The 20,051-nt window shown below is 55.6% G+C and overlaps 7 protein-coding genes across 7 annotated transcripts; 4 read left to right on the top strand and 3 right to left on the bottom strand.

Annotated features, from left to right (window-relative positions):
- Window positions 1–105: 105 nt before the first annotated feature.
- On the top strand, window positions 106–1,852 carry HETIRDRAFT_314444 (uncharacterized protein; the record flags this gene model as incomplete). Its single annotated transcript, XM_009545195.1, has 4 exons — window positions 106–223; window positions 284–491; window positions 750–968; window positions 1,039–1,852. 4 exons carry the CDS (start codon window positions 106–108, stop codon window positions 1,850–1,852), a joined length of 1,359 nt encoding a protein of 452 aa, XP_009543490.1.
- Window positions 1,853–3,826: 1,974 nt separating this feature from the next.
- HETIRDRAFT_472015 (uncharacterized protein) lies at window positions 3,827–6,137 on the top strand (the record flags this gene model as incomplete). The annotated part of the gene is made up of 10 exons (XM_009545194.1): window positions 3,827–3,898; window positions 3,960–4,293; window positions 4,347–4,424; window positions 4,476–4,707; window positions 4,764–4,787; window positions 4,837–4,914; window positions 4,980–5,142; window positions 5,198–5,442; window positions 5,500–5,589; window positions 5,645–6,137. 10 exons carry the CDS (start codon window positions 3,827–3,829, stop codon window positions 6,036–6,038), a joined length of 1,710 nt encoding a protein of 569 aa, XP_009543489.1. The 3' UTR covers window positions 6,039–6,137.
- Window positions 6,138–6,355: 218 nt separating this feature from the next.
- On the bottom strand, window positions 6,356–9,280 carry HETIRDRAFT_312851 (uncharacterized protein; the record flags this gene model as incomplete). The annotated part of the gene is made up of 6 exons (XM_009545193.1): window positions 6,356–7,544; window positions 7,596–7,896; window positions 7,950–8,415; window positions 8,491–8,717; window positions 8,774–8,845; window positions 8,983–9,280. 6 exons carry the CDS (start codon window positions 9,278–9,280, stop codon window positions 6,356–6,358), a joined length of 2,553 nt encoding a protein of 850 aa, XP_009543488.1.
- A 211-nt stretch (window positions 9,281–9,491) lies between these two features.
- Window positions 9,492–11,433, bottom strand: HETIRDRAFT_155145 (Esterase/Lipase; the record flags this gene model as incomplete). Its single annotated transcript, XM_009545192.1, has 9 exons — window positions 9,492–9,748; window positions 9,812–10,058; window positions 10,127–10,367; window positions 10,430–10,573; window positions 10,629–10,783; window positions 10,855–10,910; window positions 10,991–11,031; window positions 11,207–11,324; window positions 11,352–11,433. The coding sequence occupies 9 exons, from the start codon at window positions 11,431–11,433 to the stop codon at window positions 9,492–9,494; spliced, it is 1,341 nt and encodes a 446-aa protein (XP_009543487.1).
- A 393-nt stretch (window positions 11,434–11,826) lies between these two features.
- HETIRDRAFT_425378 (uncharacterized protein) lies at window positions 11,827–13,239 on the top strand (the record flags this gene model as incomplete). Its single annotated transcript, XM_009545191.1, has 3 exons — window positions 11,827–11,840; window positions 12,000–12,222; window positions 12,292–13,239. 3 exons carry the CDS (start codon window positions 11,827–11,829, stop codon window positions 13,237–13,239), a joined length of 1,185 nt encoding a protein of 394 aa, XP_009543486.1.
- Window positions 13,240–14,396: 1,157 nt separating this feature from the next.
- Window positions 14,397–16,524, bottom strand: HETIRDRAFT_449383 (uncharacterized protein; the record flags this gene model as incomplete). The annotated part of the gene is made up of 6 exons (XM_009545190.1): window positions 14,397–14,912; window positions 14,979–15,226; window positions 15,293–15,391; window positions 15,848–15,858; window positions 15,926–16,305; window positions 16,375–16,524. The coding sequence occupies 6 exons, from the start codon at window positions 16,522–16,524 to the stop codon at window positions 14,397–14,399; spliced, it is 1,404 nt and encodes a 467-aa protein (XP_009543485.1).
- Window positions 16,525–16,551: 27 nt separating this feature from the next.
- On the top strand, window positions 16,552–17,936 carry HETIRDRAFT_438795 (uncharacterized protein). Its single transcript, XM_009545189.1, has 5 exons — window positions 16,552–16,663; window positions 16,792–17,060; window positions 17,156–17,209; window positions 17,278–17,478; window positions 17,541–17,936. Exons 1-4 carry the CDS (start codon window positions 16,611–16,613, stop codon window positions 17,418–17,420), a joined length of 519 nt encoding a protein of 172 aa, XP_009543484.1. The 5' UTR covers window positions 16,552–16,610; the 3' UTR covers window positions 17,421–17,478; window positions 17,541–17,936.
- The last annotated feature ends 2,115 nt before the right edge of the window (window positions 17,937–20,051 follow it).

Genomic DNA, 20,051 nt, shown 5'->3' with positions numbered 1-20,051 from the left:
TTTAGCCTTACTGACTCTGGCGTAAGAATAGGTACTACAGACTCTTGCGGGATTGTACTTGCTTGGCCCACCAAGCGTATTCTAGGCAAACTTGGATCCCATATCATGCCAGTAGACTCTCTTCAGCATGCAGTGACCACTGAGTCCAAGCATATCATCGAGTTCAAGACATGGATGACCGCAAACGGTGCCTACCTGGATCCCCACGTTCGATATGCCCCTGGTATGTCCATTGGTATAGCTTCTCTCTGTAGTCTCTGAAGGTTATCGAGCATTTCTCTAGTGGACACTGGTCATACAGTCATCACTATTGATGCGCTTGAGCCCGAAACTACCATCGTGACGTGCCCTTTCTCACTCGTGATCACACCAAACTTATCTCGGACTGCTTTGTTGACGTTGCTTCAAAACGAAACAATTATCAGCAATTGGTCTGAGCGTCAATTAATTTGTGCCTACATCTGTTTTCATTGGATCCTTGAACCTGAACGGTATGTGCCCATTCCTTTCTTGGTGGACAGAAGATACTTCTCCGCGTGAAACGCCGTATTACGCGCGGCGAGTTACCGGGCTTGTTCAGATTAGTTGAGACTGTTGTTCATCGTACGCGCTAAAGCGTGGTGCTTACCCGTCGGGCGGGTTTTTCTTTTGAGATTATATGTTTCTGAATAAAGCCAGAGACCTGGTGTTTGAAGCTTTCTCGGTCGATGATCATCGGATATCATATTAATAAGGCTCATTTATCGTAGATATGACGCCCTTGCACACGCGCCCTACTTGAGGACCCTTCCACCCCTGGAACGGTTGCGGACCCCTCTGCATTTCACTTCTGCCGAGCTTGACGCCCTCAAAGGCACAAACCTATACGGGGCGACCCTGGACCGCCGGAACGAGTGGGAGAAAGAGTGGTCGCGATGTCAGACCTCTATCTCACAAGCGAACAGAAGCTGGGCCGATTCTTTCACATGGTCCGTTCATTCATTCATAAATCTCAAAATCGGGCTAAAAAATTGCTTATGATACGCCACTGCGCCACAGGGACCGCTACCTCACTGCAGCAACATATCTGTCCTCTCGGGCCTTCCCTTCAACGCTCCTTGCGCCCGCACCGTCGCTTGTTACCGGGCCATCTTCGTACCCTGTGCTTCTGCCAGGTGTTGATGCGCTCAATCATGCTCGAGCCCATCCCATTTCTTGGGTAGTCAGCTTCACCCCTTCCGATGGGAAGGAGCACAACCAGAAGAAGGAAGCCGCTCAGGCTTCTTCCGCGCTATCATCACGTCTCTCTGCGGTCAACGGCGAAGACGCCTCTATATCATTGGTCAATCCTGCGCCCATTCCCGCGTTATCTGAGCTCTTCAACAATTACGGCCCGAAGCCCAACTCAGAATTGATCTTAGGCTACGGTTTTTCGATCTGTGATAATCCCGATGATACGATCGTGCTGAGAATCGGTGGCGCAACCGCAGAAGGCAAGAAATGGGAGGTAGGGAGGGATGCACGCGGTGTTGAGGGCGTATGGGACGAGATCTTACATGCCGTTCGCGCGGCAGCACAGGCCGAGGGTGAAGAGGGCGATATCCCGACCTGGTCTTTGACGCACGATGCTGCCGCTACTTTGCAATCAATGTCGTCTGCACTCCTGTTGCGACTGCCCGGCCCTCCTCAGGCAGAGATCAGGTCGGACGTCGCGGAGATGATAAAGGACTATGTCACGGGACAGCGCGAAATCTTGCTTGACCTCGTTAGATTCGCAGAGGAAAAGGAAGCAGAGGCTATAATGGAAGCGAAACGAGAGGGAGTGAAATTTTTGGAAGGTGTGGACGAAGAGGAGGAAACTCAGGAATACTGACTGGTCATTCATGACGTTTGGGAAGAAATATTCTCAATGTGTGGCATTCTTGAGGAGACGACAAGGACTCATGTATTCTACTTCAGTATCAAAGACAATCGCTCAATCGCTCAAGGTCAGACCGAGCATGTTGCCACGGACTCAGTCATGTAAATATGGCAGGTACATTCACAGCAATGTCAATAACGAATTGGTCGATGTGAGAGTTCAATCGACTGCAACACGTACAAACCCAAAATAAACCTATATATGTCGTATGGGTCTTGGCAAAGGGAACATCGAGAAAGGATAGGAAAATATTAAGCTTTTCTTTTCTAGCAGATATGCTAAAGCGGATATTGGGGAGGTTCGAACGTGGTGGGAGAATAGCACACTGAACAAGGTGATATGACAAAACTCGATCCAAGCGTTTGATTACAGTAACACGAGGCCGGCAACGTGCCTAGTGTTCTTTGAACCCAAAATTGAACGAGCTCTGGACAAGAGCCCGTGAAGTCGGTAGAGAAAATTAAGGGGTTTATACGCTGCGTACCGGTAAGAATTCGAGGAACTGTCGGTTGACTAGCAGGTACCCGCAGCGTGGTATGATTGGTGAATGGAAGCCGGGGGTACATCTACAACAGGTGGTGATTGAACTATATACATTCTACGCACTTGAGTTGTCCCGCTGGGCACGCAATTATCGAGCGAAGCGCACGAGCTCGGCTGCACTTACCCGAGGTTCCTGCACGATATTTTCACAGTAAACCGTGCAACTGAATGGTGACGTTCAATCACAGAATGTCGGCCTAGGTCATTCGAATGACGTAGATGCCGATTCGATCGTCCGTCTTGCGCTGAAGAGCCGGATGGAGGAAGGCAGGCATAAAACACTGCTACAATATTCTCAGCACCAATGGTATATGCAGAGTCAATCCGAAAGTCACTTACATGAAAGTCACAGGGCCAAGCCTCAGATGATCGATTCTTCTAGCTCAAACCAGTTTTTCAGCTTCCTGAATGGGAAGGAGGAGCAAGAAGAGGGCACAGACTGACATGTGAGCCAGCAGAAGTCCGAAGAGTGTATCTTCACAACTCAATAGTCTCTCGCCACATGAACTCGCCATCTGACCGTCCGGCATTCATGGCTGAGTCTGAGCTGCACAAAGAAGCAAGACACGAGGATGTCGAGTTCGCCAGCTTTTCATATGAATGATGACACCCCATCCGATCGTCGATGAATGCAGAAGTGAAAACACTGAGAATGCCCAAGGTGGTTCAATGTAGGAGCCTCCGTAGTCAGCAAGGCACCTCTGCTTAGCGCATGCCCTCCGGACACCTCTGTCACGACCTCAATTCTCTGGAAGTCGCCAACAACACCAACAACACCAATTTATCGCGGCATTACCACTGGAAGCCCAAAACTCTGAACAGGCATTCTCTGACTCCTATCGCTTGCCCATCTTTTTGTTGACCTAGGGCTTGTTTTTGAACATAATCACTTGTGGCGCCTCTGCCTCGTTTCCTACCAGAATGAAACCTGCTCAACTAGAGCTGGAGTCTGCTGAATGCGATGCTGAGCGCTGAGGTCTCGTTCATTGCAATGAACCGCATGTTCATACAGACATGATATATGCGGAATCGGATATCTTGGCGCTGAGTAGTTTCAAATGATATTCAGGCGTCGGGGCCACTCTGTCAGGAGTAGTGTAACCTCGCTATCGGCTCCTCTGACATTCGACCCAAAACTCGGTCCTTCTACGCGGTAATTCTGTGGCACACAGGTATGGGGGCTTACCCCAGCCATCCCGATTTGATTCCGGACCTCGGGTACGGATTCTACGACGCCCGACGGCGATACAATCAATTTATGACTATTTGCTGCACGGCAGATCTCAGCATATATAGGAGTCTCCTTACCAAGGTTCTCCTAAGACAGTGTACATCCTCCGTCAACTTCGTCCATCTCGTTCCCCCTGTGCAGAATTCTCTATCATGTCACTGATCAGCATCGCGCCCTTGCTCGTGGCAAGTGATGCAATTGCAATCATGCTTGCAACTAGCTTGGTGCGTCAACGGCCGTTCTAAAATCTCTTGAGTTTGTTGAGCTGATGAATGTGATTTGTAGGCTTCATATCTGTGTTTCAAACGCTACGAGCCACAACACCCCCTCCCCTTGTTCATTCTCCTATGCATCATCCCAAGTGCTTTGAGCTTGCTCCTCGTGCCATTTTTCTCCACAAAATCCAAGGCTTCGATTTGGGCATTTACATCTTACTATTTTCTCATCCTCTTCTATACCACCACCTACCGGCTATCTCCGCTTCACCCGCTCGCAAAATTTAAGGGCCCAACGCTTGCTAAAGTGTCGAAGTGGTGGGCTTCGTACGTTTGTGCGACCGGAAAGCAGCACCTCTATTACAAGGCGCTGCACGACCGCTACGGAGATATCATCCGCGTCGGTAAGACTTAGACATCGTGATATGAATGGCAATCGACTTATTTGAGTTGACAGGACCTAACGAACTGTCTATTCGCAACGCTGCGGCGATTCAACCGGTCCTAGGCACCACTGGTCTTCCGAAGGGACCATGTACGTCACTGCTCCTTTTGACTACATTGCCCGCTGATGGCATCCAACCAGGGTGGGACAATCGCTCGCAGCCACCTTCTTTAGTAGGCCAGCGTGACCCCTCAGTACACGCGCACCGCAGAAAGCCATGGAATCGTGGGTTTACAAGTGCTGCCCTCAAAGAATACGAAGTCATCATCGCTAAGAGATGTCGCCAACTTCAAGAGTGCTTTGAACAGAAAGTTGAAGATGTCAATGGAGGTGTGGCTACTGTCGACATAAGTGCATGGTTGAGCTATTTCACGTAAGTTTTTGTCTTCAACCTCATTGGACTGTAACAACGATTCTCCACTTCACTAGAACCGATTTCATGGGTGACATGGCGTACGTATGCTTGGCTATGCTCTAGCACCTTTCTGATTTCTACAACCAGTTTTGGTGGCGGATTCGAGCTGATGGCAGATGGAGGGGATGTGAAAGGGGTCTGGCATATTTTTGAAGCCGGCCTGGAGTACGTGTTCTTCACTATTCTTATGGTCATTTCCTGATAATTCTTTGACACGTGTCTTTTCACAGACTTGCCGCCATTCTCGGGCATACTTCGTGGATCCTCAGTCTCCTCAATCGATTGCCTGGGTGGCAGGATCAAATCATTGAACGCATGCGTAATTTTGCCCGTGTCAATGTTGCAAGACGACTGAAGCTCGGAGCTACCCGCAAGGATTTGTTCTACCACTTGGTATGATACCTCGGCAATTATCTTCTATCTGTACTCAATGAAGATCCCACAATAGAGTGACGAAGCAGGCGTCGAGCCTGCGCGTCCTCCGCCTTCTGTTCTCGCTGCGGACGGCTCCCTCGCCATTATCGCTGGCTCTGACACGACTGCGACCGTGCTCACAGCACTTTTGTACTATCTCTTATCGGACAAAACCGCCTATGCCCGTCTACAGGCTGAAGTTGACTCCGCATTTCCTCAAGGGGAGGAACCTCTTGACGCTGTCAAGATGGCCGGCATGGAATACCTGAATGCGTGCATGTGGGTCTCGAAACCATACTGTGGCGACCGATCACACTAGATTGACTCTCATTTTAGTAATGAGGCTATGCGTTTGCAGCCTCCTGTTCCCAGCGGTTCCCAGCGGTCCGTTCTACGCGGTGCAGGAGCCAAAGTGATCGGTCAATAGTAAGCGTCTGTTTTCCCCGGCTTTACAGCGGCTGTATCATTAATTCGCCTAAAGTATCATCCCTGAGGAGACGCAGCTATTCATTCACACGTATAGCGTTCATCGAGACCCACGAAATTTCTCGCCGGCCCCTGATTCCTTTCTTCCTACACGTTGGTTGACCGAAAGCACTGAGCAAGCACACACGGGTTCCGCCGCGAGCCATCGCACCGGTCGGGCATACGTTCACAACACCGCCGCTTTCTTCCCATTCTCATTCGGTCCCACTATCTGTGCGGGTAAGAACCTTGCACTGCTCGAGATGCGTATGGTTGTCTGCTGGTTGCTGCAGAACTTCTCTTTCGCACCCAACGAGCCCAAGATGGAGAGATGGGAGGATGGTGTACAGGACTTTTATGTCGTGAAAAAGCCTGCTCTACGGGTTTCCCTGTCTCACAGACAACGTTAAAGGGTGCGGACCGTTTCCCCATCAATCTGTTTCATTACTGTGTAATTTAGGGTGTGTAGCCATTCAAGTTGAAATCCATCTTGGCCCATGTAGCTTCGGATGTGATAGCAAGGCAAGCCCTCTTAACCCGCGAGTGATGAACTCAATGGGCATATCGAATGGGTTGTATAAGGCTCTGGATCTCTGGGCTCGAACCCACATTTATCACAGATGCCCCATTGGAGGACCCCTCACAGAAATCGCCGATAGAAGGGTTCTATTATCTCTCAGTATACTTCGTACCTTTACAAAAAACACATGAACCGAAAAAGCTCCTATCATGCTGTCTTACCCGAATCCTCCTTCAGGCTGACGATCCTATTTAACACAATGTAGTCACCCTGCCTTCGTCCAGGGGAACTCGCACCCGGTTCGTCGAGGCACGCCGCTCTCGCGTCCTTATCGAGCGCGAAATATGCCACACGCAAGCCTTGGAACCTCACGCACTCATTCCCCACCAGCTGCTCGCTCGTCGCCACCGGTGTATCCCCACGGTGTGCGGCATCCCCACCACTTGCGCCGGGATTCTCCTCCAGCGCCTTCTCCGTCCGCTCCACGCTTTCTTTCTTCGCAGCTGCGTATGCTCGTTTTGCCAAGGTCCAGAACCCACTCTCGATCATTGCACCCTTCACGATTTCCAGGCTGTTGGGATCCACATCCGCCTTGAAGTCCGGCACAGCAGCGAGCGGGTTGTCGCTCTTGAATAGCCGGTGGAAGATGCGGGTCTCGTCGACGCGGACTGGGCTTCCGCTGGGTGCGTGCTCCGCAACCCACTGAATGAACGCCTTCGGCTTCTTCACCGCCGCACCGTCCTTACCATCCTCGAGCTTGCAAATCAACTCGGTGACAGCCCCGGTCGAAGGGTCCGTCTTGTACGAGGTACAAGTGATCGGATGAGGGGCCTGGAAGAGGCCGACGGTCTTTCCAGGCGCGAGACGGAAGTAGTCTGGAGAATCCTGAACGCGGAAATCGTCCTCATCGATGTACACGGTGCGCGTGAACGGAATCGTCGTTGTCCCCAGTTCTGGAACTTTCGGGTGCAAAGGCTTCTCGACCATGAGGGCATAACCCTCTGGCAAATTCTCGATCGTCACTTTCAGAGGACGTAGTACCATGAGGAGCCGGGGCGCGGTATTCTCGAGATACTGACGAACGGACTGGTCGAACCGAGCGAGCTGGATGTTCGAAGGCGCGGTAGAGACCCCAAGAGAGCTGACGAAAGAAGTGATAGCCCCAGGGGGCACGCCACGTCTCCGAAGGGCAATTAGGGTGTACAAGCGAGGGTCGTCCCAGTCGAGCACGTAACCCTCGTTGACGAGGGCGAGGATTTTGCGCTTCGACATAACAGAGCCCTGAAGATTCAGTCGACCGAACTCCGACTGTCTTGGTTTGTAGACTTCTACCGCGTCGCAAAGCCATTCGTAGGAGACCCGTGATGCGATAAACTCAGTTGTGCAGAGCGAATGTCTGCGAAAAATGATCAGCACAAGCACCACCTGCCATAAGGAGGACACCTACGAGATGTTCTCGAAGCTATCGACCAAGCAGTGCGTGAAGTCATACGTGGGATATATCTTCCACTTGTCCCCCGTCCGATGATGGTGAGCGAGCAAAACCCGGTATGCGATGAGGTCCCACATCTGCGGGTTCCCGTCCTCTAAATTCTGCTTCATGCGAAGGATCGCCTCTCCGGGCTTGTAATTCCCGTTTTTCATGTTCTCAAACTCCTGCAGGGACTCGGAAACGGGCCTTGTGCGATGCTTGCAAGCAGTTCGTGGACCTCCATCGTCCCCACCACGATGCGCGTGGATCTCCTCGCCTAGTCATCCTTGAGAATAAACCCAACACGAGCCTCAAACGCGATGCGCGCACCTGTACAATGGCAGATGTATGCTTTATCCCGCCGAATAAGCTCCACCGCCAACTCGTAGAGCCGATCGAAGTAATCGCTCGAATACGTGATCTTCCAGGGTTCGTATCCCAGCCATCGCACCATTTCCAAGATGCTCTCGAAGTATCGCCCCTCCTCGGCTTCGGGATTGGTATCGTCGTATCGCAAGTAACATTTCCCCCCATGATGCGCGGCGTACCCAAAGCTGACGAAAATAGCCTTGGAGTGACCGATGTGTAGGAACCCATTGGGTTCTGGAGGGAAGCGTGTGTAGACGAGTCCACCCGTGGCAGCGAGGTGGGCATCACGAAGCCCAGCGTTAATCTGTGGATTCTCGCCCGGCTTGTGGAGCTTTCCGAGGAAACCCTCCTCGAAGACGACCTTGGTGCTCGTGGAAGCCGAGCCTGCTGAGGAATCTGCCGTTTTAGCTTTGGGTACGCTGTCCTTCTTTAGCTCCTATGTGATCGTGATCGTGATTGGATCAAGCACAGCTGTGAGATTTGCATGGCTGTGCTCGAAGACAAATGCACTGACCTTGGCTTTGGGCTTTGCGGCTTCTTTTGCGCCGAATGACTCTGAGAAGGCGCGCTCCACGGTGTTCTTCAGCTCGAGAGGGTTTGCCCATCGAAGCTCCGGAGAGGTTTTCAAGTTGCCGATGACGGCACCGAGGTTCGCCCACCCCGACACCGCATTGGTCTTGATGTACTCCAAGGCTTTTGTATACAGCTCCTCGGGCGTGATGCTGAAGCCTTCACGAATCCGTTGAGGTCGAAGAATGATAGGGCAAGATAAGAGAGGATCATACCAACGCCGCATTGTTCATCGAAGGCCTTGGTGTCCACGGGGAGCGGATGCGATTCGAGATATTTCGTAGCAGCTGTTCAGAAGACAAACAGAACCCACTAAGCACGGCGCCCCATAAGCACCTATACACATATACAACAAAGATATGCCGCTCTAAAAACAGCGTGCAACGCGGGCCACGGCGATGGCAGAGTTGGCAAAAATGCTCACCGTTCACCTGATCAACGCTCTTCAGTCGTCCATCCAGAACCGCACCGAGCACATAGCCCCTCTCTGCTTCCCCGACCTTCCCGCCTTGAACAGCGAGCGCCGCTACGAGACCCGCCTGCTTTTCTTCTAACTCCTTATTTACTAAATCATGTTTCTCGATCAACTCGGTCAATATCCCTGCGCTCTTTGGGCTCTTTGCGGCTTCTGCAGCCTTCGCCTGGGTCAGTCCAATGGACTTGAAGAGCTCGATCTGCGCAGCGGCCTCGGGTGACACGCTCGGGGTCGCCTTGGGGGGCATTCTATAGGTCAATAGTGCGGATGGTGGGGATAGTGGGAGGTCCGTAAATACGAGTCATCGATGGCCGAATCTACTGCAAACAGCGTCAAATAACGCGTCTAAATGCAATCTAATCTAATCGCACATGAGCCTCCTTCGCGTCGATGATACATGCCGTTTTCTCTAGGATTGAAATACATCAATGGCATGCACGTAGATCCACATTTAAAGTCTAGTGTAGGACCACATCTCCGACATTCCCCACCAACCTCCGCTTCCTCCTCTTGTTCCTCGACCACCGCGACGGATCGACCCAATGTATTTCCATCTTGCGCGTCGTCAGCCCATCCAGAGCCTCTTCCAATTTATCATCCAAGAACGACTGCGCGATGTTGTTTATAGAGCGGAGGTTCGGTTTTGCAGAAGCATCTCGCAGAGGGCGCGGCATCATGACGAGGAAATCGGAGAAGGACAGATGCGTGGCGCCCACTTAGAAGCGATGCAATGACGTTCAGGCAAAAGTGACTACAGTGTGGGCAGAAACAGCCTCACCAAACGTGATCAGACGGCCGCCGTCCCATGCCCGGACGAGGTCTTGGAGACGGGTAAAGTGGTCCTTCCACAGTGTGAACCCCTCTGCATTGATCACGAACATCTTGGGGTGTTGATCGTTAGCGGATGCGATGGGTGACGGACCCGGGGAAGGGAGGGGTTCCAGCCATGGGTCAAGCGCGAGCGCATGGGAAATAGGGATCGGACGAGTATCTGTGCTTGGAGGAGGGTTGGACAAGGTCGAGAACTGAAGCACGCGTACGCAAAACAATTTTTGTGATGAGTTGAGGCCAGCTTCGAGAGTCAGAAACTTACAATAGTGGCCCCTCCGAACGAATGGCCGACAAGCGCAACATCTTTGTCGCACCTGGCGACACCCTTCCATATTTCCCCAATTATAGACGCTCCATCAACGCGCAGCAATGACTGGTGCTCTCCCTCGCCGGTGAGAGAGCGAAAGGCATGGTATGCGAGGTAAACCTCCCATCGCCGGAATTCCAATTGCTCCGCACGCAGTGCCAGGTTCGCTTCCTCCGGTGGTACCTCCTCGTCCCAACTGGATGCGGATCTACGATTAGCATCCACTGATCTATTATAATCGAACATCAGATCACCTACATTACATCCTCTGGACGGAGGTAGAGTCCCCTATGAGACGTTGCAGGATCGACGGATCGCGTCCTGAAGACCGGGCCTGTGCCATCACGATGCTCAAGGGCCAAGACGACCCTACCAGAAGACGCTAGGTGGGCGCACAGCTGACTGCCCAAGCGTCAGCTTTGATTCTCCCAGAATTGATGGCAGCGGACAAGCAGACCTGTATGTCGTGCGACCTCCCCCCAGCCCGTGGGAGAAGATAACAAGCGGCCAGGGTGAGCTCGTCGACTTCGGGACAGAACTTGATGCATCGTCGATGCTAGCCTGTGACGCAGTGTCGTGCGAAAGCGGCGGAGCATTCAGATATACAGGGATCTACACAGCAGCCCGCAACCACAAGGATTGTCTGTAATCAGATAAGATAATGGCAAGGAAGAGAGGCTGACCTTGAGCTGAGATCCAAAGAAGAGAACCAGCGGCCAAACGAGCATCGCCGAGATCCCTGCATGCGCGACCAGAGGGTATCAGCTCCGCTCTGTGTACCCCATCGGTACCGCAGGGAAGTGAAACGAAAATTCGGACCGGCAAAATGGGCGTAGCCCTGCACCGCATCGCGCAGTGGCCTACAGAAGAGCGATGCATTGGCCTAGGGTCAGCACGAGTGATCGAGTTCGCCAACACTCCCTTTCAAGAGGCGCTGTATGGAGCTCAGGGGAGTTGACGATTGGGTGTGGGATGTGCGAAAGTATTTGTGGGATGGGGATAGCATCAGACATGCGAGGTTGCCGAAGTACCTACCGCGTCAACCAATGAAGCCCCTTGCGGAATGCTTTCGGCAGAGGGGATTGCTTTAGAGAGGTAGGGTAGAATGCGGTGAATGCAACCTCCTCGAGCAGCAGCGCCGGCTCGAGTGTCCCTGAACTTGTTCGTATCTTCGAAGAACCAATTCCGCGCGGTGAGATGGGTAGTGTGAAGGTTGTCGCCCCGACCTCGTAGGGGCCAGGAGGGTCAGGAAGAGTGGGCATAATGTGTTCCCGAGCACTGCAAGGGATGTGGTATGGACGATGAGTAGAGATGGCCGGGCAGGACACGGATGTCTCTGCCCCACAACTTCTGACACGGCAAAAGTCCGCGTCGACCGGAATCAAGTGCCTCGACTGCTTCCGGGGTCCTGGTAAAGAGGACCTCAGCCACTGCAAGGCTCAATAGCGCGGGTGGCTGCCTCGCCGCGCACGCGCAACCAGCCACTCCTCACCGTTTCCGCCAGCGAGCAGCCAGATTCAAGCCTCAGAATCAGAAGTCCTTTCGTATGTCCCTATGAACCAACAGAATTCTGCCATGAAAACCGAGGGCGACTCCACCCCTACACCCGCCCCGCCCGCACCAACACCAACACCGACACCCACCTACACCACACAATGGGCTACAACGCGTGAGCGGTTCTCCTTTCCGCCCCTTTTCACATCGATTCCTCTATTTCCGAGCGGCTGATCCTCATCCAGAAATACCCATCGACCCCGCACTTCAACAACACGCAGCGTAAATATCCATGCGGATGCCCGCTCGTGCTGTCATTGACTCGTCTGCCCAGGCCGTCGTACTACCAATATCAACACTACCCGCAAGCATCATATGGCCACTACCAGCCGTACATTCCACAACCTCAAGCCACGCAGCCTCAAATCGTGGCGCCTGTCCAGCGACAACCTCTACAACAATCCCAATCCCAATCGACCGCGAACACGAATCAGCTCGATACCGCCGATGTCGCCACCCTGAATGACGCCCTAGGGAGCGCCGGCGTCGATCTCAGGGTGCGTGTCCATCTCCCCCCTTCTTGCAGAACCCCTGACCCCCAGCCCTCTCCCACCCCCTTTGTGCAGGCCGAAGAAGAGACCCTGCAGAGATCATCCGACCTGCACCAGGCTTACCGCCCGTACGAAGACCGCTCGCACAAGCAGCCCGCCAAACCCAACTTCGACACGCGCTTCCTCGGGCCCACGATGCGCACGATCGGGGCCAAGCACAAAATCACGAAGATCCCAGACGACGCGGTCAACTACGTCGCGCTCGCGCTGCGCGCGCGGCTGCAGGGCCTGCTCGCCGCGATGATCGCCGCGTCCGCGCACCGCACGGACACGCAGTTCGACCGCCCCACGCCGTTCTACGACGACGGGACGACGCCGATGTGGCGCGTCGAGGTGCGGCGCGACGTCGCGAAGCAGCTCGCCGCGCTCGAGCGCGCGGAGCGCGAAGAGGAGATGCGCGTGCGCCGCGAGCGCAAGGAGCTCGCCGCGGCGCAGGCGGCCGCACTGGCGGCGCACGCGCCCGGCACGCCGAGCGGCGAGGTGGAGGACGCGGAGGGCCCGAAGAAGAAGAAAAAGAAGACGGACGGGCCGGGAGTGACGGCGAAAAACATGTCGGAGGACGTGCGGAAGAAGATGTCGAACGCGGTCGCGAGTCAGGCGGCGGGGCTCGGGACGGGGAAGTACGCGTGGATGAACGCCGCGAACGCGACGCCCGCGCCCGCGAAACCGAAGCCTGCTGCTTCTGCGGCTGCCTCGCCCGCGACGACCACGGCGCCGGCTTCGGGTGCGGGTGGTGGTGGTGGTGGTGGTGGTGGTGGTGGTGGTGCGGGAGGGAGTGGATCTGGTGGACCGGGAAGCAGCTCGTGGGCGCGACCGTATGTGGTGACGAATAAATCGCAGAGTTCGGCGACGCAGGCGGAGGAGGAATCCAAGCGAGCGGTGACCTTGCGAGACGCGATGTTCGTGGTGGAGAAGGAGCGAGGACACGGTGGTGGCCGTGGCGCCGCGCGGGGGTGGGTCTGACATGCGTGCGCTCACCTGTACCGTTGCCTCCGGCGTTCGTCTGGCTCCCGTCTCGAGGGTGTATCTGTCAAATGTCGATCAAATACCTAGCATCGTCGGGGACATGTGGATGCTCTCTGGTGGATGCCAAAATTCGTTGGTGCCGGTTCCGCGCTCTTGCTTGATCGGGTTGCTGTCCCATGCGCGCTGGGTGTGTGTCGCCTTCGCTCCGTATTCTCTTGCTGTCTCTGTTGCTGTGCTGTACCACTGAACCCACCTGTATGCGTAGATAGAGTCTATCACCGTCGTGCTTCGAATGAGGATGTGGATGTGTCCGCCTGTAGCGTGTACCGCCTGCGGAGCGGGTTTTGGCATCCGAACGGAGGAGCTGCAGACGTCATGTCCTCATAACGCGGCTACCACGGTAGCCGACCCGAGGCTTCGTTCCCTCGTTCATTCATTCATTTAAAAGCCGTGCTTCGATCTTCCACGCCCCGCATGACACCTCGTCGCCAATTCCCCACCGACCATCCCCCAACATTCTTCCTCGACACCCTAAAAACCTATCCCATGTCCGCGGCGGCGTTCGCTCATCTCGCTCCCGCAGCGCGTTTGGATCCCGGTGCGCCAGCGAAGATCCCATCTGTCTGCCGCGTCTCCGCCTCCAGGCTGTTGCGCGTGTTATCTCGCACGCGCCAATCGCAGCCGCGCGCGGACAGCCAACGAAATTCGCGCACACTTTCCGTTCTAATTCCGTCCTGCACTGTTTTGGGCCTTGCGCCATGCTGGGCGTGTCGCGCATCAGGCAGATCTATCCACACCCCGCACCGAGGGCTACTCACAGTCCATTCAACTAAGCAAAAATCGCCGACATCTGATGGTGCATTCAAAACGTCAAGTCTCCTAAAAGTACAACGTCAACAATACACTAATTACATTCGTAAGAGTCGTGATCCGTCTAGAATAGTTATGACAGGGATATAGGTACAAACACATCGCGCACGCGATGGGATTAATGACGGGGCATAGACAGAGCAATAATACACAACCGGCCAATCACCCATAAAGAGCCAATTATACCACAGAGAAAGACTTGAAGGGAAAAAATAGACACACGGACCGAACGCATCCCTCCGTTCTAACGGTAAAGCGCCCTTGAGGCGGTATGGCGCTGCCCATCAGCGTCTACCACCTGTCCTCCTCGCACTGGCGTGCGCATCGCGCTTCGGGGCCGTCTGGCTCCTGTGCCTCTGCGGCTCCCTCGCTGCAGCGTGCCTCGCTCCCGCGCCCGCGCTCCGGCCACTCTTCTCACGAGACGGCACTGGTCTCGATCGATCGCCCCGCCCACTGCCCCGTGGAGGCGGCGGTGGGGGGCGCGCGCCTCGATGCGCATACGGGACGAGCGCGCGCGACGACGGGCCCTGCGCGTGCCGCATCTTCTGCTTCTGCTTCTGCTTCTGCCTCGACCTGGCCGGCGGCTTCCCTCCGCCGCCGCCTATGAGGAAAGAGAGGATGGGCTTCGACTGCGTCGCCTTGGGGCGGGGGCGCTTCGAGCTCGTGCGGGCGGCGCGCGCCTCCTGCATCTCGCGGCGGCCTTGCTGGCGCATGCGCTCGTTCCCGATGATCGTGCCGCGCATCTTGCAGAGCCAGCCGTGCACCGTGGACGGCTTGGGGCGGCGTCTTCGGGGGTCGTCCTGCGGCCGTTCCATTCGCTCGCATTAGTGGGCATGGGGCGAAGACGTTCGGGAGTCGGTACGCACCCCGTTCCATTCGATGTTGAGTTGCATGACGACGATGGGGGGGAGATAGTGGAGGGAGATGAGCGTGAGCGTGGGTGCGCAGTGTGCAGTGGCGCAGGGAGACGCAGCAGGTTGGGTGATGGGTGTATGGGTGAATGAGGCGCAAGCGACCAGGTTACAAACAGCGTCAGTACAAGTGTCGACACCACCGCAAGCGGCCTCGTGGCCGGCAGTTGCCGGTATCGTGCTGAGGAGGCCTGACCTGGTCACTGGGGCCAAAAAACATCTGGATCTGAGCAAGCAAAGCAAGTGAGCGAGTGTGGAGAGCCTCGGACCCTCGAACGTGGCAAGGTGCGTGTGCGGTTTCGGAGTCGTGTACAGAGCGTGAAGTTTGGAGATCACGAGCACGGTCGGGAGACGGACCGGTCCCTGCTCTACGCAGCAAGGGTCCAGGGTAATGAGATATCCGACATGGGCAGCGCTGGATATTCCAAGTGGGACACCGTTTCGACGTTGCTGTACATGCTGGCACAAGTTACAAGTTGCGGTCGCTTAGCTAGCACACGGTCACGGAGAGTGGGCGCGACGGGTTCATGTTGAAAATAGCAGTGGACTGAGGTCAGCCGGTCAAATTTGCGCAGATGCAGAACCGAGAGTGACGGGCCGCGGGCTACTCTGTGTCCCCAATTGCCGACTGAGCACATCCGAGCGCTCCTCGTCGAGCGGAAGTGTCTCAGGACAGAGCCAGAGGGATGTCGACTTTGTGGGTGGTTGTGATTGTGGTCAGCTGGAATCCACGTCCCCTCTCCCTGGGACCTGGACAAGACGGTCGATGAGAAGAGTCGGGGTTCGCGACGACATGCACGACGAGAGGTTCTTCGAGCGCGTACCGCGTGAGCGGCTACGAAGAGGAAGGCAGAAGATCCAACGCGTCATATAATTGCGAGACGAAAGAGGACGAAGCCGACATAGCAAATCGGGCGATCAGGAAGAGGAAGAGGCTGGAGACGCGCGTGTTTGTTGGGGACTCGGAGACGAATCCGGAGGGATCGCAGAAGGCCAAAGCTGTAAAGACAGAGGAAGAGGGTGGCGCTGGGGAGCGGCGGGGGACGCACGCGGGACGGAAGGTGGGGTCATGCGGTGCTGGGTGGCGTGTCGTGCGTAGTGCGTGCGTAGAGCGGGCGATCCTGTTTATTAGATTGGGAGAGAGATCGACGGCGCGAGCGAAAGCTGCGTATTGCTGAGTGGCAGTCGAGCCGTCAATCCCACCGTCGGGGGAACATCCGCCGGAGACGCGACCGCCGTGTCGGGGTGCATAGCCGGCACCGACGCCGGCAACACGCGGGCGCTACGTCATGCGTCCGCACGTGTAGCGGTGCTTCGCGTTATGGCAAGCCTCTAGGAACCGCAAACCGACGCTTGTTGCTGTGTCCAACTCACCGCCCTTCTCCTCCAACGTCAGCTTTTCGCCTCTTGCGCCTCGTCCAGCTCCGCGGGTCGTATAGCCGACTCCTTGTCCGGCGAAATGTCCACCGCGAAATCGTGCCCGCCTCAAATACCACCCCATGGATCCCCCGATGAACCCATCCCGCCCCGAAGGCAGAGACCAAGCTCCCGACGCACCCAACTCATCCGCCACTGCACATATCCAAAATGGGCTGGAAGAACGTTAGCGCTGTTATCGAAGGTCGCCTCTTCCTCGGAAAGTCAGTCGTCTTCTTCCATGACAGGATGCTATACATATCCCCCATGTCCATCTCCCCATTCACTCACCTCACCCGTGCTCGCTCCCTCCCGTGCCCTCCGTGCTGACTCGCCCTCCTTCCCGATTCAGCCTCGTCTCTGCTCAATCGACGCGCTCGCTGACCGAGCGCCGGATCACCCACATCGTCTCCGTTTGCACCGACCCCATCCCCGCCGAGCATCCCCAGTCGGGCATCCGTCACATTCGGATCCCCGTGCAAGACTTCGATCACGAGGACCTGCTCATATGGATGCCACACGCCTGCCGCTTCATCGACGAGGCCCTCAGAGCCGGCGGCGTCGTCCTCGTCCACGGAGTCTACGGGCTCTCACGCAGCGCGACCATAATGGCTTCATACTGTGCGTGCCTTGCCCGCTCGTCCCGTTCCGTCCGTCCGTCCCGATTAGGAAAGTCTGACGTCGTCCCTTCTTTCTCTCGATCGCTGTGCAACCAGTAATGTACTCGCGCCGAATTAGCTCGACAGACGCCCTCGACACCGTTCGACGGGGTAAGCAGTGCTCCCTCCAACGCACCGCCCCGACGCCCAACGCTAATCCCTGCTTCTTTGCCCCGCAGCCCGCGAGCAGATCTGGCCCAAGGCGGGCTTCCTCGAGCAGTTGTCGATGTTCGAGATGTGCAGATACGCGCCGTCGATGAACGAAGGCATCTACGTCCGTTGGCGCCAACACATGGATCGCCGGCTCCAGGGCGGCAGCTGAGCATGCACCCTTCCCTGGTCGCGGCGTCGACCACAGTCCTCTAGCTGCTCCCCAAAAGGTCCGCACGATGCTCCTTCGTCGTCTGACTGCACTCGCGCCTGACATACGGTGTCTTCTCAGCTCGAGATCGAGCGACGCGCTTTCTTTCTTGCTAGGCTCCTTGCTCTCCCATCTTGTCTCTTGCATACGCGCTTTCTTAGACTCTCCTCGCTTCCCTCCTCTGCTCCTCTTGCATAGTCGTAGCGTTCTGTAATATCCCCTCTCGAGTCCCATTGTTGGACATACATAGATCACACGCCGCAGTGTAAGTTGTAGATATATTTATCGCTTGTATGTACCGCTATGCCGTTCTTGCTCTACCCTGTACCGTGTCCGTTGTACAGTCTAGTCTTGCGTTAATACTACGCCCTCCCTCGGTCGTCCTTGCACTACTACTGCACACTGTGTCTTTCAGCGCCGCTCGGGTCTCGGTTGCCTTGCTTGGACTAGCTCGACGGAACGACGGGGCTCTCCCGCAGCCAGGCGCCCGTCTACCAGTGCTCGTGCCGCCCTCCGGGGCCCCGCGCTGCAGCTGTGCGGCAGCTCGGAAGCAAACGAGCCCTCGACGCCGCCGCTTGCCGACGATGGTCACGATCAGTGTGTGAGCACTTTCTGCTCGTCGTCGCGCGCAAGCAGGCATTTCTCAAACAAAGACAGACGATACGGCACGGAGAGACGGATGCGTCGTGAGCGGTATACGTGGTGCACATAAGTAAGGACGCCGGACGATCGCGCAGACGATCGTGCGATGACGAGATGCTGTACGGGGTGGTGCTGTAAGTTGCGGTAAGTAGCGTCGAGTCAGACGACGTGGTACCATCCGTCCGACACGCACTCAATCGGCCATGTCAGATAGGCTGCCAGATCCGCCATCATGCGGTGCGCGGTGGGCCATCTCGCGGGGGAGGCATGCACAGATAGGAGATGCCAGCGCTCAGCGCTCAGGCCGCTGGCCTCAGGAGCGGGACGGCCTGACGGCCCACCCGATCTCGCTAGAAGGACGTCACCGGCGCCAGCGAACCTCTGCGCATCTGTCCGCGTCTGTCAGCTTTAATCAAGTCAGCCTAGCAGGTTAGCTTCGAAGCACCTCATTAGCAGGCAACAGGTTCGTCGTGTACTTGAGTGGCAGGTCCAGATGTCACGTCGGCCAGCTAGATCGGACCGCCTTTCGGGCTAGTATTTGGCACTTGGTGCTCATCAGCGGTGAGATCTACGTCGTGAGCAGGGTGACGTTGGCAGCTTGTTCGCCACCTCCGAGGGATGAGCCTACGTATGACGCACACCAGTGTGATCGCCGAGCTTCGCATAGCCATCGCGGAGGAGATGATCGGTATCGGCCGGACATTAACGGGAGAAGACCCGCAAGCGTTCATCGCCCCGACGCTTGCTGGACGGAAGGACGGAAGAGACGGACAAGCACGATTAGTAGCGACCTGGCGCTACCTGGCGCCGGCGAGCGAAGTTGATTATTTTCTCTCCGCTCGACGGACTTCCGACCGGAGCATGTGAGCCAGCACTGCTTGACAGGGACAAGCGCAAGAGGTACATAATAGAACGCGCGTTGCGGCAGAGGTAGCGTGCTTGAACATATCTAATCCCGAGCAGCGGACGACGACGTCTGCGCCGCGTCGTTTCGGGCTATGTCGTGCTAGGGGGGATCGTGACAAGACTCTGTCATACGTCTGGGGGTGGTGCGGTGCAGGAGAAGGGTGGACAATTTCAAATCATCTTGGTTTAGCGTGAAGGAAGACCTAACCCATGTTTAGGATCTGTCTCTTGCCTCCGACCACCATCCTCCGTTTTGCGCTGCGGCAACGTTCCTCTGCAGAGATACTGTTCATTCGGCTGCGAGGGAACGGAAGAATGGCTGGATGTACAGTAGTATTCTCGACTCGCCGTGCCTATTCCAGCTTTTGCATACGCATATGAACCATTGAACTCGACAATCACGTGGATGTGCACACTTCGCTACTACACCTTGCTTTGAGTGCTGCCAGTAGAGGTGAGCAGTTTCTTACCTACTGCTGATTATGTTGTGCTGAAGCTTTCCCAAGGATTGAGAAAATGCTGTGCTGGCTTGTCATTCCCAGCAGCGTCTCAGCGCGCCGAGAATTGAGCTGGGAATAGCGAATCAAAACCCGCATTTTGTCAGATACGTGCTCCGCCGCACGATGGAGAGGATCGACGGCCAACGTATAGCCGTCCCTCGAACCTCTCGACGTTCCTCGGAATCCGTACAACCACCCTAACGAGGGTCGTCACCAAGGCTGAAACTTGACACCATATATGCGGTCTATATGCTACGTTTACCTGAAGCCAGATCAAGTTCGAGCAAGCCTGTTCACTCCTGCATCTTGAACTATGGCGTTTTTCAGGGTTTCTCAACGGGCGACACAGGCGTTCTTAACCCTATACCTGGGTCGTCGTCACCCAATTCAAAGCGGAATGAGCGGGCCGGTCTGCTGAGCATAAGATCATCGGAGAATCTATCCCACCTCTCTTTCTTTAGCAGGTCCAGCTTCCAGCGATGTGCTATAAAGATCGCTCGAACGCGCACAATCATGCGCCCACCACTATCACCCTCGCGTCAGC

The sequence above is a fragment of the Heterobasidion irregulare genome, assembly GCF_000320585.1.
Source record: "Heterobasidion irregulare TC 32-1 unplaced genomic scaffold scaffold_03, whole genome shotgun sequence".
In the NCBI taxonomy this organism is placed as follows: Eukaryota; Fungi; Basidiomycota; class Agaricomycetes; order Russulales; family Bondarzewiaceae; genus Heterobasidion; species Heterobasidion irregulare.
Note: the sequence above shows the minus strand (reverse complement) of the source record. Positions and strands in the feature narration are given on the sequence as shown.